The sequence below is a fragment of the Aethalodelphis obliquidens genome, unplaced genomic scaffold, assembly GCF_003676395.1.
Source record: "Aethalodelphis obliquidens isolate GAN/ISIS:26980383/991018 unplaced genomic scaffold, ASM367639v1 scaffold1, whole genome shotgun sequence".
Classification (NCBI taxonomy): Eukaryota; Metazoa; Chordata; class Mammalia; order Artiodactyla; family Delphinidae; genus Aethalodelphis; species Aethalodelphis obliquidens.
The window spans coordinates 74,684,093-74,701,562 of record NW_020837945.1 but is presented as its reverse complement, the minus strand read 5'-3'; the positions used below and the strand labels follow the sequence as shown (position 1 = coordinate 74,701,562).

At 38.2% G+C, this 17,470-nt stretch overlaps 1 protein-coding gene across 1 annotated transcript in view; it reads right to left on the bottom strand.

Annotated features, from left to right (window-relative positions):
• Positions 1–16,504, bottom strand: part of ATP13A4 (ATPase 13A4) — a 145,316-nt gene extending 128,812 nt beyond the window's left edge. Inside the window, exon 1 of the mRNA XM_027108707.1 lies at positions 16,387–16,504. Coding sequence (XP_026964508.1) covers positions 16,387–16,449 — 63 coding nt within the window. The 5' untranslated portion in view covers positions 16,450–16,504. The remainder of the gene's footprint in view (positions 1–16,386) is intronic.
• Between the last annotated feature and the right edge of the window lie 966 nt (positions 16,505–17,470).

The following is a 17,470-nucleotide window of genomic DNA, read 5'->3' as shown; positions in this document are numbered from 1 at the left end:
ACTGAATGTTTTCCCCATAAGATCAGGAACAAGACAAGGTGTCTATTCTCACGACTCTTATTCAAACACATTACTGGAGTTGTAGCTAGACAAGAAAAAATAAACAAACAGCATACAGAAATAAAATTGTTTCTACTTGCATATGGCATGATTTCTATTACAGAAAATTCCAAGAAATCTACAAACAGAAAACCTCTTAGACTCTTGGAACTAATAACTGAGTTCACCGCAGTCACAATGTACAAGATAAACATACAGAAATCAATTGTATTTCTGTATTCCAATAATGAACATGTGAATACCAAAACTAATAATACAAGATGATTTACCGTCACTCAAAAAATGAAATACTTAGATGTAAATATAACAAAATATGTACAGGACTCATATATTGAAAGCTACAAAATGCTAATGAAATAAACTAAAGAAGATCTAAATAGATGGAGAGACACACCATGTTGATGGTTTGGAAAACTCAACAGAGTGAAAATTTTAATTCTCTACAAATTAATATATGGGTTTAATATAATTCCTATGAAAATGTCAGTAAGATTTTTTTGTAGATATAAACAAGATTATTATAAAATTTGGAATATGGAAAAGCAAATGAACTATAATAGCTAAAACAATTTTGAAAAATACAAATGAAGGAGGCAACAAGTCTACCTGATTTCAAGACTTATTATATAGCTGCCTTAATCAAGACTGTGCAGCGTTGACACATAGCTCAGCAGAACAGAATAGAAACCAAGAAATAGACCTATAAAAATAGGCCCAGCTGATTTCTGACAAATGTGCACAAGTGATTTAATGGAGAAAAAAATAGCCTTTTAAACAAATGGTACAGGAGCAGTTGCACATCCATAGGCAAAAAATGACCCTCAATCTAAGTCTCATACCTTATACAAAAATTAACTCTCAATGGATTGCACACTTAAATATAAAACATAAAACTTTAAGACCAAAAGCAGGAAAAAATATTGGGGCCTATGGCTGCACAAAGAGTTCTTAGACTTGACTTCAAAAGCACAGTCCGTAAAAGGAAAAAATGATAAATTGGAATTCTTTAAACATTCGCTTTGTGAAAATTTTTGCCTTTTAAGAGGAGGAAAGAAAATCTATTGACTGAGAGAAAATATTTGCAAGCCACACATCTGACAAAGAACTGGTAGCCGGAATGTATAAAGAACTTTCAAAACTCAACAGTAAAAAAAAAAACAATTCAACTAGACAATTGACAAAAGACATGAAGATGCAGATGGCTAACAAGCACACAAAAAGATGTTCAAAATCAATAGCCATTAGGGAAATGCAAACTAAAACCAGAGTGAAATATCACTACATACCTATCAGAATGGTTAAAATTAAAAATAGTGACAATGGTAAATGCTGGTGAGAATGTAAAGAAACTGAATCATTCAGACATTGCTGATGGGAATGTAAAATGGTGCAGCCACTCTGGAGAACAATTTGGTACTTTCTTTAAAAACTAAACATGTAACTTCCATACAACCCAGTGATTGCTCTCCTGAACATTTATTCCCAAGAAATGAAAAGTTACATTCACAGAAAAACCTATACACAAATGTTTATAGCAGCTTTATTCATGATAGCGAAATACTGGAAACAACTCAGATGACCTTTCATGGATGAATGGTTAAATAAAACATGGTGTCATGGAATACCATGGAACACTACTCAGCAATAAAAAAGAATGAATTCTTGATACACACAACAACCTGGATCAATCTCAGGAACTTACACTGAATAAAAAAGTCAATCTCAAAGTTTACATACTGTATGACTACATTTATATAACAGTCTTGAAATGATGAAATCATTGAAATAGAGAACAGAGTAGCGGTTGCCAGAACTTAAGGAGGGAGTGCAGATAAGAAGGAAATGGCTGTGGCTATGAAAAGGCAAACGAAGTATCCTTGTGGTAATGGAAATGTTCTGTACCTTGATCGTATCCATGTCAATTTCCTGATTGTGAGATTGTACTAGAGTTTTACAAGATGTTACCAATGGGGACACAGAATCTCTCTGTATTATTTCTTACAACTGCATGTGAATCTACAATTATCTTTACAAAAAAAAAAAAGACAAAAAAATGAATGTGTTGGACTAGATTATTTCTGAGTGACTTTCTATACCTGAAATTCCATGATTTGAGGGGTCTAAGGATCGATCTGGCTCTTGGTGATAAATGGCTGTACTACGTCTAGCAGGCAAAGCTTCTTACAGATCTGGGCAACCTCAAAATGAGGACAGGGATGAAACTAAATCGGACAGATCCTACAGATCTATATCTATTTAGAGATGGAAGAAACAGAGGCCTGACAAAGGAAATTCCTCACACAAAATGAATGGTTAATGGAATAATTCATGCTTGAAAGAGCCCAGGCTTCTAAACAGGCCCTTTCCACCACGGCAGTTTGTAAATATCTACTGTCCTCACTGACAGCCTGTCCAAACTGTTAAACACCACCCAGCCCCAGTCCTTTCAGAGCTCTACTAAATGAGCACTGGTGGATAAAGAAAATGTGGACAATCTTAACAAGTAATATTTTACTATGGCAATAAAGCAAAAGTTTTTTTAAAAAAAGAATGAGGCCAGGAAGGAAAAGAAAAGAACAAGTCGATGTTTTCTGTAAAGTACCAGATAGAAAACATTTTCAGCTTTGTAGGCTATACAGTCTCTCTCACAGCTATTCAGTTCTGCTGTTGTAGTGCAGAAGCAACCAGAGACAATCTGTAAACAAATGAAGGATGCGTTTTCCAACAAAACTTTATTTACAAAGCAATCAGTGGGCCAGATTTCACCCACAATCTGTAGTATGCAAGACATCTGCCACAGAAGAACAACAGAAGCATTTAATGTTTGCACCTGTAGTGATAGTACCTACCTAATGGGGTTATTATAAATTTAAAATGGAGCATCACATGAAAAGTGCTTATCAAAGGACATAGGTCCTAGTAAGTAGTCAATAACTACGACTATTACAATTATTAGGCAAGAATTGTAAGCAGCTCTTTTCCCCCTTTTCTGTTTGTCCATCTCTGTTTCCCTCAGACCTTATTATGAGATCACTAGGTAACATTTAACCTAACTCCTGGCTTATGCTCTACTGAACGTACACAATGTCTTGTCTAACTTGTTGATTTCTTTCCCGGATTAAAAGGAAGAAGAATGAAGAATTAAGTAGTTAAAGAATGACTGACTCTTTACCCCCAGCATACCCCTTAGCAAATTTGCAGGTGGACTAAGCGGGCAAGATAGCATCCAAAGGAAGATCAGGAGAGGTCAGCAAATCTGCATGGAATGGAAACATGACAAAGAATCTCACCCCCTCCATTAATGGTCAACTGAGATTATTTCCCCCTTTTCCCTTTAACGCTTTTCATGGCCTAGCAGAATCTTCAGAGTTGGTTTTGGGGCATGAGTCCACCTTCTCCCCTGGTTGCCAGTCCTGATTAAAGCAACCTTTCCTTTCCAACCAACAATTGTCTCTTGAGTGTTGATTTTTCAAACGGTGAGCCGCCAAACCTGAGTTTGGTAACAGAACCAGACTGATCTAATACCTTCTGGCTCTGAACAGAAAGGTCTGAGCTCCTATTGTCAACAACCTTGGTGACACAGTAAGTGGCACTTCTGTGTTCCTCCTGGTAGATGCCCCTTTAGCCCAGAATCTCTGTGGATTTCAAAGAGAGAATTACACTAAGAGAAGGTAGCTTCTTTAAATTATCATTCCAAGATTTTCTGAAGTAAATCTCAAAGAACGATGACACATGAAGAGTGACTGAAGGAACTCTTTAGATTGGAGAAGAGATACCTGGAGTGGTGGGGCTGAAGGACATACAAGAACAATTTTTAAATGCCTGACTTGTAGAACTGGAAGATGATTTTTGACAGGTAGCCCCAAAAGGCAAAAGAAGTAAGACTAATGAATTCAGGTTAATAGAACTATATTTCAGTTCAACATAAAGTAGAATTTTTTAAATTGTCTGCTCTGTCTTACAAGGAAATGATTTATCTTATGCTGAGTTTCCTTCTCTGAGGGCATTTAAGGAAAGGTTAGATGGGTGAGGTAAGGGGCAGGAGAAGGTCCGATAAACTTTGAAGAAGCTTTTGGCCTGAGACTCTGATTCTATGGAATGAATCTGAGGTGAAATGAAGTGTAGTAAAGTAGGCATCTATTTCTCTCAATTCTAATCCTTATTTACCTTTCAATTTGTATGCTGTTTCATATAATTTTGGAATGTAACTGTAACTAGCTACATTCATCCATCATTCATTCATTTATTTATTCCAAAAATATATATTGTGCACTTACTTTGTGCCAGGCATTTTTCTAAGCATTGGAGATATAGCAGTGAATAGTTGATCAATAAGCTATGAAATATTAAGTAGAAAAGTATATCTTCCTTGGGATAATAAAATATTCTACCTCTATTTGCATATCTTTTGCTATTTTCAATTGGTCAATTAATTTATATAGGAACCCTTTGTAGGCAATTATTTCAATGATGTAAAACTCAAAAATAATTTTTTCCTGCTCTGTGATCTTGTGTAAAAGTTCAGAAAGAAGATGATTGGGCTTTTCTCCCTATAGTGTGAAAGCCCCATAATCAAGCCTTTATTAAAGAACAGATACTATAGCTGTGACCACAGGGGATAGAATTTGATACCAAAATAATAGGAATTCTATCTTTTATTTATTACTCCTAGGATAGAAACAGCAGGGGGAAGCTACATAGAAAACTTTCCTGAAATGAAATATGAAGCCTCCCTAGTCTATTGCTATAGCCCCATTCACCTCTGCAACATGGGACTGCTGTGGTCAGAACTGATCCTTTATATGCACATGATGCCTTTTGCCTGAAAAGCCTTTAAATAAATAGAAGCTTCACAACTTTCTATTACACACTTCCTCTTCATTGTTTTCTGGGATGGAGAATGGGAAACATGGCATTTCTGAGCATCAAAATCATAGCCCTTCTTGCAGTTCCACATGAGTCTAGATCTCTACTCCTGAGAGGTGTTTTGAAAGCCAGTCTGGATTTACAAATGCACAGACCCCCCTGAAGGGTATGATTTTAGCAACTAGGAAAGACTGTCTTTAAAAATATCCCTCTAACTTATACAAAACACAGACAAGATTTGTATGCATTTATATGCAAGGTTTATATTAATATTGTAGATATTCACTACAATATTACTAGTATAGTAATAGAAAGCTACCTATGTATATAAGAATCTGGTAATCATTAAATAATATTATATAGCCATTAAATTAATGTTTAAGTATTTTTAATAACATGGGGAAAATGTATATGTACTAATATTAAGTGAAGGGAAACAACATAAAATTATGCAGTATGATTTCAAATTTAATTGAAAAAAAGGTGAAGCACAAACCATAAGTGACTGAAATATAAATGTATAAAATAAAATACTCATGGTATTTGCCTTGGGTGATGACATCATTGTGATTCTTCTTTTACTTCTATATTGTGCATATTTTAATCATTGAATATGATCAAATGAACTTTTTTAATAACCAAAATTATTTTATTTTTTATTTTACACTGGGGCATAGTTGATTAACAATGTTGTTAGTTTCAGGTGTACAGCAAAGTGATTCAGTTATACATATACATGTACCTATTCTTTTTCAAATTCTTTTCCCATTTAGGTTATTACAAAATATTGAGCACAGTTCCATGCGCTATACAGTAGGTCCATGCTAGTTATCTCTTTTAAATATAGCAGTGTGTACATGTCAATCCCAAACTCCCAATCTCTCTCTTCCCCTCACCCTTCCCCCTGGGAACCATAAGTTCGTTCTCTATGTCTGTGAGTCTGTTTCTGTTTTGTAATAAGTAAATACGATTCAATGAACTTTTAAAATCAGAAAAACAGCAACATGGATGGACCTAGAGATTACCATACTAATTGAAGTAAGTCAAACAAAGACAAATATTATATGATATCACTCATATGTGGAATCTAAAAAATAATAAAAATGAACTTATTTACAAAACAGAAACAGAATCACGGACATAGAAAACAAACATAATTACCAAAGGGGAAAGGGAGATAAATTAGGAGTATGGGATTAACAGATACATACTACCATATATAAAATAAACAGCAAGGATTTACTGTATAGTACAGGGAACTGTATTCAATATATTGTAACAACCTATAAAGGAAAGAATTGGGGAAAAAGATACATATACAGAGAGAGAGAGAGAACCGAATTAATTTGCTGTACAGTATTGTACAGCAATACAGTATTGTAAATCAGTATTGTAAATCAGTATTGTAAATCAGTAATACAGTATTGTAAATCAATACAGTATTGTAAATCAACTATACTTCAATTTAAATAATTTTTAAAAATGAACATATATTTTTAAAAGCTCTTTTCTACCTCTTCACAGATATCTAAAATACCTTCAGCAAAGCTCTATATTTTATATTCTCTGAGGCAAAAAAAATCACAGGGGTACCCAACCACTTTAAACATTATTTGTTCCGTTCAGCTAACCTATTATTTATTGACTATCAGATTGCAAATTCTGTTTGTCCATTTGTATTTTTTTGTCTAGACCACCAAATCCCCATTTATTTCATTCCAGGTAATAGCATCCAATACCCCAATTTTCTTCTGTCAAACCACTCCCTTCACCACCCTCTGCTGATGTGCTTTATGCAGAGTTGACTCTGACCCCACCTCTAGGACCGGGCATGTGACTAAGACCATGGCATTCTCCTGTCCACACTAATAAATTTGAAAAGGGGAGATGATCCAATCAGAGCCAGTGAGAAAAGATGAGTCTGTTTTGCTCATCTATTTTACTGAGACTATTGAAAGAAAGACAAATTGTTTCTTCCACTGGCTTACTATCTGGGGATATGTAATCCTGGAGTTATCAGAAGGCTGCATGTGAAGTTTGGGACTAAAACCAGTACCGTATGACCAATTTGACACTGCTCAGTTACTTCCAAGTAGGAAATCCTCTCTGATGCAAGCAAAACTCCATTGGTGCTGGATGAAGAACGGAAGCAAAAATCCTCTACCACTTACCATCCTGAAACCAGGATTCTACAAAATCATGCTCAAGAAACTGTGATCGGAGGGGCAGGAAACTCCCATCTCAGACCACTGACAGATAGAAGACAGAGGTGGCTACCATGGAGAGGATGAACAGGAGTATTGACAAGGCACCACTCCCTGAAGCCCAAACACAAAAGGACTGGCTAGGATTACCTTCTCTGCCCCTACTAGAAGCCTAGCACTGAGTAACAAGCCAAGGAGGACACACTGGTGGAGGGACAAGAACATGAAGAGACGCCACTTCTGTAATGCAGGCAGGCACGGATGGCTGAAAACTGAAGGGGAATCCGGGTGACCTGATTCCAGTACCTGTGCCCTTGTTCACTTTTATGCCCCAAAGATCAGAAAGCTATGACTTTTACAAAAGAGACCCAGAGGTTTTGCTTCTCACAAACTCAAAATGAGCCCTAAGTATAACATAGCTGCTAAACTAATACACACTGTGTTGGGCTTATTTTGTAGCTGTAGTAGTGGTGGTGGTAGTAGTGGTGATAGTCGTGGGTAATGATAGTAGTAGTAGAGATAGTGGTATTAGTAGGGGTGGTAGCAGTAATAGTAGCCAGGATACTATTGGAGTTAGAGCAGGAGATTTGGAATCAACCTGCCAAGGTTCAAGATCTGTTTTTGCTGCTTCTTAGCTTTCAGATTTGGACTGATTATATAATTTCTCTGTACTTGTTTTTGTAAAATTCAGATTAACAACTCAATTGAGTCAGGAAAGAAGAGGAAAACTCTTGTAATATTTGCATAAAATCTTCAATCTATCTTATCAGATATATATTAAGTAACTTCAGTGTTATGTGTGAGATATAGACATGAAATAAGATGCAGTACCCGCCCCTACCAACTCGCAATCTGTTGGAGGAGAAAGATAAACACACGACTCTACTACAGAACCCAGTGAAAATTGCTATAGTAGGCATTCAAATCCACTCTAGACAAGGAAGGGACCAAGTGTGACCCAGGGGCTCCCAGCTGGCTTAAAGAAGGAAGTCAGATTTGAGATGAGTTCTGATGGAGGGGCAGGGCTCTGATGGCCAGATATTAGGGTGAAGATACCACCCTGACAGAGAAAGTATATAATATATTCTGGGAAGAGCAAGAAGACCACATTTTGGTGATAAAAGAAAATGGAAAGTAAAAAATTGTCTCCTGGAATTGACTAAAGGAACGACCTGCACAGGGTGACCGTGGCCTCCAAGCTGAAAGATCCTTATCATGCTTGGTGATTCCAAGCTGAAGGAGAGAAAACTTGAAGGTAAATGTATGCCATAAAATTCAACCTTATTCTTTCATTAAAAGCAAGTAGAAGGAACCACTTATCTACCCAAACTGCATTCTTGGATGCTTTTGTTTTTGACCTGGCCTCAAAAATTGACCTTTCCTCACCTTTCTTTGTACTGATCCTGAGACTGGAGTACCAGAGATTCAAAATCCTGCAGCCATGGTTCCCCCAAGAAGATTCTGGAAATGCTAAGGTGATTATAGTCTCAGCCAGAGCCCTGTGTGTGCAACCACTAAAATCAGAAAGTGTTCTGGCCTGAGGGACATAATATTTCTCTGGAAATCACCCAATACATTTGGGCCTCCTTCTGTTCTTTTTTCTGAGGGGGTATCTAGGGCATAACTGTGCTCATTGTACATAAAAGTAGCCTCAGGGTGAGGACGGATTTGAGGAGGCGATGTTCTGAGCTGCCTTCCAACTCTACCCAGCTGTGGTTTCAGGCAACTCACCAAGGTTTACATGATGGGCATCTAGAAATAGCTGTAGCGCATTTAGATAGATGGTCTCACTCTGGCTAGTCTTCAGGAGGCTTTGACATAGTCACAAAGTCTTGAAACTGGTGCCCAGGAATGAATTTCCTCTGGACATATCACCAAATCACCAATTCTTTTGAAGGCTAAGTTCCTGTGCTCTGTGTCTTCTGTGGGCCTGAGGGAGCTGTAGGGTTTAGCACTGGTTAATTATTTATGAATAGATTTACTCCTTATTCCTTTATTCATTGAGTAATTCATACAGCAACTGCCATCGATTTCCATCTCCCACTTAATGTAATGTCTCCAGATATGTTCGCCTTTCCATGACTAAAAAAAATCTCACAGCACTTTGAAAAAATCAAGAGTATCACTTAAATTTCTTAAGATGTTTCACAGAGATTTTATCCACCTGTTTTAAAACTTTTTAAACCATATTTTGTATATGTACTGGAGAGTACACCAAGAAACCATCTGCATTGGTCTCTGGCTCAAACCAGTAAGGTATTATTATCTCCATCTTGTAAATGAGGTGAAATCAAAGAGAGGTGACCATGATCTACTTTAATAATGGCAGAGTCAACACCACAGTGCTGGTCTCCAGACTCTTAATGTTGTGTTTTTTTCGATTATGCCCTGCTGTTTTGCAACCATCAACAACTAAAGTAGTGCATCCAAAATTAAGCAAAACCAAGAGGCAGCAAATTATCATGTTTAAAGCACAAACTTAGGCTATAGCCTTCCATTTACTTAGCCAGATGAACCTGTGCATGTCATTTAATCTCTCTGTGCCTCAGTTTCCTCATTTGTAGAAGAGAGATGCTCATCCCTCCTAGGGTTGTTGAGAGGGTTAAATAAGTTACTATATGTAAAGTTCTTAGTCCAGATCAACCGCCATATGAGTATTTGCTGTGACTATTGCCATCCCCGCTCCCAACCTGTTCCTACTTTTCCCTATGGGATTAAGTGGTAGCATCATCCTCTCCCATCGGACAAAGTAGGAACCTTAAAGACTTCCTTGATAATTACTCATCCTGCTCACCCCTTCTCTCTTATACCACAGTCTACGGATCATGAAGTCTTTTTAATTCTAATTTTTAAATATCTCTTATATCCAGTCTCCACTCAGCATCCTGAATCTCTCACCTGGACTCTTTCAAACACTCCTTCCTTGTCTTGCCTCCTCCAACCAAACTTCCTCATCCCCTGATGTAACATCCTTTGGAAAGGCAAATCCTACCATATCATTCCCTGTTTCAAATTTTTCAGTAGCTTCCCCATTGCGTCCATCAGGTTGGCATTACATCCTTCTGACCAAGTCCAACTCAACAGTCAAAGATTCTAATTTAGTAGGCCTGGAATGGGGGCCTAGGAATCTATTTTATTGTACTCCCCAACTTGATTCTGGTACGGTTTTTTCATGGACCAATGCTTGGGAATCATTGGAAAAGATAAAATGTGTCCTCATTAGGATGTCTTATACAGTCCTTCAAAGGCTGGCCTTCACCTACCCCTCCAGGGAAATTAAATGTTATCTTCCCCCTTGGAGTGTTCTTTGACAGAGTTGCTACTTCTTCTGTGCTCCCACAGCTCTGTATGCATAAGTCCCACAATGATACCTATTTCAGCACACTTTCGTTACATTTGCACCCCTGGTCCCCCCAATTGTAGGACAGCTTCATGAGCGTGTGGCTTGTGCAGTCACACAAGGCCCTGCTTTTGGAAGGATGCTCTGCTACAGTGATCTTGAAGTTCTTAATAATTCTTGAACCAGGGACACCTCATTTTCATTTTGCACTGGACCCCACAAATTACATACTCGGTCCTGCCGACTCTACTGTGAAATCCTTGAAAACAGAAACTGTTTGCTATTCACTCGAAACCCTCTTTGGTTAGCACAGAGGACTCCTGGCACAGAGAAAGGGTTTGGTAAATATTTGTTGAGTTTATACGTGAACAGATGAAAAGGTAGAATAAGGTATCTCACAGAAAAATAGTGTAGCATGGCTAATTAACTCTGAAGAATAAGCTTTGTTTATGCCTGAGGGAGAGAGCAGTCAATTGATAAATTCATAAGATGACTGACAATCCCCAATAAATAACATAAAATTTCCTAGGTTTCTCTTTAAATTTCTCAAACTGTTGCAGCCTTTGAGCCTTGCTACCTCCTTGTTCTTCTCAGAATGCAAAATTGCAGGTTAATGGGGCTTGCAATTGTGCCATCGGATATGCCCTGAGTGTTTGTGCCAAGAACTGTGCTAAATTCTGGGGGGGAGCGGGAAAGGGGAGAAGGAGGCCATAGAAAGGTGAAACAAGCAGGGTCCCTCTTCTCAAGAAGCCATTAAATCGTACTTTTCAAGAGTTTCAATCAAAGATGAGTTGACTTCATGGGAGTTCTGCAGCAATGAATCAAGAATAAAGACCCTAGACTTGGCCAGTGGCCCAGCTTCCTGAACATTTCAACTGACAAAATGTCTCAGTCCGAACACAATTCCTCCACTATGAGATCTGTGGGTTCACTAGTTAACATTGGCAACCAACTCGGAGGTGCTCATGGAGCATAATAAATAAGTAGCTATTGAGGTGGGGGGAGGTGCTTTCGCTCCCTGGTGTTAGGGAAGAAAAGGCCAACATCAGCTATCAAAGTGAGCCAAATAATTTCAGGGGACAGATGCCCCTAGCTCACGCTGAAGGCGCAACAGGACTTCCCATGTGGCAAAGGCCACACACCACCCTGCTGCTATATTATGTGCCCGTGGCACTAACTTCTTGCTGTTCCCACAAATGACTTGGAAGTTCAAAAAGAGTTTCTCTTGCTTTTCCACATTCACTAGTTTTTAGTTACCCAGTCTACTGGTTGACATAACATCAGTGGTAGCATTCATATATTCTAGTAAAGAAAAAATGTTAAGAAACATATAGCGATGTGATCAATTTCAAATTAAGGAAATGAAAAATAATTCCACCATAAAATATCATTTTCACATTCCAGATGAGCCAAAGTCAAAAATACTGATAATACTCAACATGGGCAAGTATGGTAGAGAAATCAAGTATTCTCAAAAACAGACTGCCAGTCAGAGTATATTTTTGTACAACCGCAATCTTAGGGAGGGCAATTTGGGCAATGTAGGGCAATGTATCAATCAAAATTTAAAACACACATCCCCTTTATTGCAGCAGAGCTTTTTCTAGGACGTTATCCTAAGGAAATGACCTGATAAATATTTTAAAACACATGCACAACGTTGTCCATCACAGCCAAAAAAATTTAGAAATGACGTAAGTGAGTAACACGAGAGATTTGCTTAGTATAGCATAGTCCATCCAAACACAATTTAAATATTAAAATGGTTATGTGGAGCTGTAAATGTCAAAAGGAAAATATGTCCCTAATATATTTTAAGTGTAATGAAAAGCCAGCTTTAAAAAAGAGTATAAATGGAATGACCCCATTTTTTGTTTTAAAAAAAAATACGTATTTGTAAATAGGTGGTGCACATTCTTTTAAGAATAGATTGTGATTGATTGTCTTTTGTTTTGGCATGGTGCATAGTGCAAATAAATGGGTGATACCCAAACACAATATCCTTATTCCATTCAGACATGTATGGGGGTAAAAAGGGAAGTCTTGAAGAAATAATATGTGCTGTGGTGTGCTGGTAGGTATTTAACAGCAAGCCTTCAGGTGGGGCAGGTAGAAGTTCTCTGTAGCACTTACCGATTTCTGTGGCATAAATACTCCCAACATTATTCATTTCAAGCTACTAATGTGACATCACTGAATGCAGAGTTGGGAAGAGATGTACAGTAACATACCATTATGTAGTATTTCCATGATATGGATACAACAGATACAAATAATCATGAGTATAGATAATATTAAAATGCAATAAAATATTAGAAAGTGATGTTTTGTATATGCATTTTTTATAAGTCTGGAAGGAGAGTCACCAATATAATAATATTGATCATGTCTGGGTGAAAAGTTCATGAATCATATTTACTTCATTCTTTAGACCTTTATATGTCATTTCAATACAATATTTTTATAGTAAACATATGTTACCTTTATAATCAGAAAAAATTTTCAAGGTTTTTTTTTTCTTTCTTATTTGCTAAAATCTAGGAAAGAAAGAAATCAGAGAACACAACTTTTAAAATAAGTCTGGCTGTAACAAAACACTTCCCCAAAAAGGAGTCTGATTTCATTAGAGTATAACTAAAGATAATGGTGAGTAAAATTTGAATCAATTAAATCATACCTTTATTCAGTTATGGTATAAGGAGACGAGCACTCAGTGTTTCTAAGGCCTTTCAAAATATAAATATGCAACATCTGAATACAAAGGAATTTGCGCTCCCAGCCCATCTTACACTCTCCCTCTACAAATAAGGACACTGAGTCCTATGACTGGCAGGTGTTTTCCAAAGTAAGCACTACAAAGCAGGTTATAAAGTAACTCAGCTCCTCTCCATTTATAAATGGTCTCTATAGCTTGTGGATAAAAGTATATATTCCTCACTTATCATTATTTAATGAGAAGAGATGACCTCATGGGGGATGGGTGGGCAGGGTAGTATTCGTTCATTTGTAATTGCTGAAGCCCTCACTCCTATCTTTGCATAGACCTCAGCTTATGCTTCTCCAGAATTTTATACTTCTTCAGACAATTCCACATAGACTGTCTTAGTTGATCCTCATAAGAGCCCTGTGAGACAGGTAAAGTAAGAAGGACAACTCCCATTTTACAGCTACAAAAACTGAGGCTAGAGCAGGCAAGTGGCTAGCCTAAAGCTAGTGAGAGCCTGCTCTCTGGTCCCATTATGGTGCTGTCTGGGAGACGGTCTCCTCTTTGAGGCCTTTCAGAGGCAGTCATCTGGGTGAACCTTCTCAGAGGGTCACTTTCTCCTCTTTCCTGCCTTGTCCTCCTAACAAGTTCTTTCTTCCATTGGCTCCTATCTCATTTTGCACTTAAGGATATTACTTTCAGGTCACCTAGAGTGTCTCTTTCGTTCCTGTTTTATTAGTTTTAGAGTGGAAGATAGTCCCAGGCATCATTAGGCACGGAAATATTCTGTTCTTTATTTGACATGAGGGCTAAACCCTAGAATGCTGTTTTCTCTTGAAACTTGCAGTCATTTCTATCATCGGAGGAATGATTTCTGCAAAGGTCCAAAGAGTGTATATTAGAAAGCAAGAAACTGTAAACACTTTGGTGTGACACATTTCTAGACAATCTTGATTTGCTAAAAGGGATTAACGTTGAGGCCAAACAAGATAGACTGACTCAGGAAATACAAATCATGTACAACAAGAGATCCTGGGAAATCTAAGCGGATGAGATGGCTCTAAGCTTTGTTTTATCAGGGAGGAAGTGTGTTCTCCTATTAAGAGTGCTATATCCTCTGCAAAAGCTGAAGAAGGCAACAGGAGGCTATGTTCAGGTCTACCAACTTAACCTATGTGGGGTCTCGGCTCCTGGTCTTCATGGTTGATGTAACCTTAGATGAGCAAATTCTCAGTGTATCAGTTTTCTCCTCTTTCAGGTGGGAAGCATAGCACCTACCTCACAGGGTGTAGTGAAAACCAAGTTAGCTAGTAGGCAAGAAACTATCGGTAAACTAAAAATTTCTAAATATACGTGGCATACGTTTAAGATATCCTGCTAATTTTTGAAGGTTACTGCTCTGGGAGAAGGGAATGGAGTAATGAGTTTAAAAGGGACAAAGTGTCAGACACAGCAACAGGCAGGTGGCCAGGTTTCTCCAAGCAGAGCAGGATGGAGAGCTCAAGAGTGCATACTAATTGCTGCACCTCAACCGAGACTACCGGCCAGATGACTCATCTCCAGAAAACACAGCGTCCTTTCCTTGTCAAAGGCCCTCTCCTAACTGGGCTTTCAGCTGCATGCAATACTAAGCTGACACTCTGATGCATTGACTGGGTGACGCTATTATGAAGATGAATTATTAACCACACTGCTTCACTAGGAGACGTAGGCTAAAGCAGGGGTAGTAGTTTCCCTTGAACTAGGAAAGCCTTGACAGAAAGTAGATGATTCTTCATGACTCTTGAATGACAAATTGTGGAAGAGAAGAAATGAGTGTGCAGGAAAAGAGTAGGTGTGTTTCCATCTGAGGATTTGAGGGAGAATTTAAAAAACCAGTAGAGAGAAGGAGACTCTGCCTTCCGGTGAAGAATAGTCAAGATGAGGATCAAATTTTCAACTTAATATAGAGAATTCTAATTCTCTTCATATAGAGAAAACACTCTGGAGAAATAAGGATGATATCCAACGTGGGTCAGAAGGTCATTTCTGGTGACATCTGTGTAGGGCCTAAAGGCAACTGTCATTTGGTGGTCAAACCCAAAAGAAGTAAGGAGATGGTTAAGAAAGTCACGTAAACTTGGGTGACTTTGATTCCTTTATAATTTTTTCAGCTTTGATAGCAGAAGGCATCTACTCTTGAAGGTCCAAAAAAATGTTGTTGCTATAGGAACAGGTAAGCAGATTAGACTTGAAAGACCAGTTCAGAAACAAAGAATTTAATAGCCAGGGCTAAAGCAACTAACCAAGAAAACATTTTAAGTAAATATCTTTTGGGTTTGTTATTTATATATTAATTCCAGGAAGATAAAAATGTTACTGTAGAATGAGAGCTTCACATTTTAACGTTTTAATTACACCATTACTGGCATAAAAGTCTACGCTTACACAATTAGCAGAACAGCCTTATTAACAGAAGTACACGTTCCTAACTCTCTCTTGATTATATTGTAATTGAGAAATACAGCTTTAATTTCAGCAAGAGCATAAGAATCATCTTTGATTTTTCCGACAGTTTCTCAGATGGGAACACATCTAAATTAAAAGAGACAGTGAACTCCAGAAATTTTCCTGAAACCAATCTGTATGTAGGGAGCTACAAGTAAAATTCTAGAAGTAAAGAGAAATGCATGTAGGCTGATAACTGTTAATATTGTATATGTTTTCCCTGTCCAACAGTCTTTGTGAACACAGATATGTGAGCAGAGAAGAAGGTCAGAACCCCAGCTCCCCTCCTACTTCGCTGTAGATTTGCTACTTCTTCCTATCAGGGAATACGCTGCTCCCAACATTAGGGATTTGCTGAAATTATTAGACGTTTTGAACAGAACTTGCTATACTGATAAGTCTCAAAAACATATCATGAAGGGGCATTGTACTTCTCTCCCTTTCAATTTTACTTCAAAACATTCTTGATAAAACGAATACAATATTTTCCATCCTAGCAAATTTCTGCTGTCAGAGGTTACATTTATGAGAAAGAAAGATTTCTTGAACATTACCTTTTCTCACATAATGCCAGAATCAAATCGCAGAGAAGAGTGTGTGTATGAGTGTGTGTATGTATGAGTGTGCGCGTGTGCGTGTGTATGAGTGTGTGTGTGTGTGTGCGTGTGAGTATTGGAGGCTGGGGAGTGGGAATGGAAAGAGGGGGAATGTGGCTAGAATCTTACCATCTCATTCTCTTCTCCTTCATTGAGCAAAGCTTGCTGGCCCTTCTCAAAGTGGTCCCCCATGGAAAAGTGATTCCACTCCTCCCTGACCTTCTGGAGCAGATGCGTCCAGGACGAACTGAACTTGCCCAGCCACCGCCGCTCACCAGCTGACTGAAAGACTTAATGATCCTCCAGGTTAAAACTCCCTCTGGAGCACACACCTTCTTTCAGCAAATGACAGTACTTACTTAGCAAACTGAACTCCTCCTACGAGCCACCCTCTGCTTGGAGGAATTTCTGCAGGCTCCTGGCTAACTGCATTCTCTCTGAGCAGCTGTCCCAAAGGAGGCTGCTGCTCCCATGCTGATCTTTTTGTGCCCAACATACAGGGAAAGAACTCATTGCCTGCACAGTGCCTGCCAGCAGAAGACATCTGACTGCAAATCCAGCAGGACAATGCAGAGTTGGCAGGACCTCTCCGAGGAGTGGGGAGCAGGCACAAGGACTCCCAGATTTATTCACAAGGAACTGGGGTGGGAAGGAGGCTAACAGAGCTGCAGAATTTATTTGATTAATGAAAGCCCTAATCCATCGGCTTTTAATAGGATCCTCATTCATTTTGCTTACCAAAGGTACAAATTGTGACTAATCCTCTTCAAAAGGTATTTGAAATCGCATTCCTCTGTGTGCAAAACACATTCCACTTAATGTGTATGTGGAATTGTTTACTTTTTTGAGAAACTTGCATAAAAAAGACAAAAGTGTAACCAAGCTATTCTGTGTAGTCTCCTCTCACTAAATACTGGTGGTTAAACTCTTAAGGAGTCTAGACTCATTTTTTAATTTTTTCACACATTCATTCAAGTCACATTATTTGAGCACAGGGACTACATATATAAACCGAGTCATATTTGCCACCCTCAGACTGATGTAGAGATTCAGATGTGCAAACAAGTGTGATAAAATGCGGTTAGTTATTTTGAGAGCTGGAACAGACGTCTAAGATAACTGTCAGAAGTCCCAGAATGGTGGAGGGGAACACACATCCATATCCGCTCTGGGAAAAAAAAAAAAAATCCAGCTGCTTATCTGCGCTGGCCTC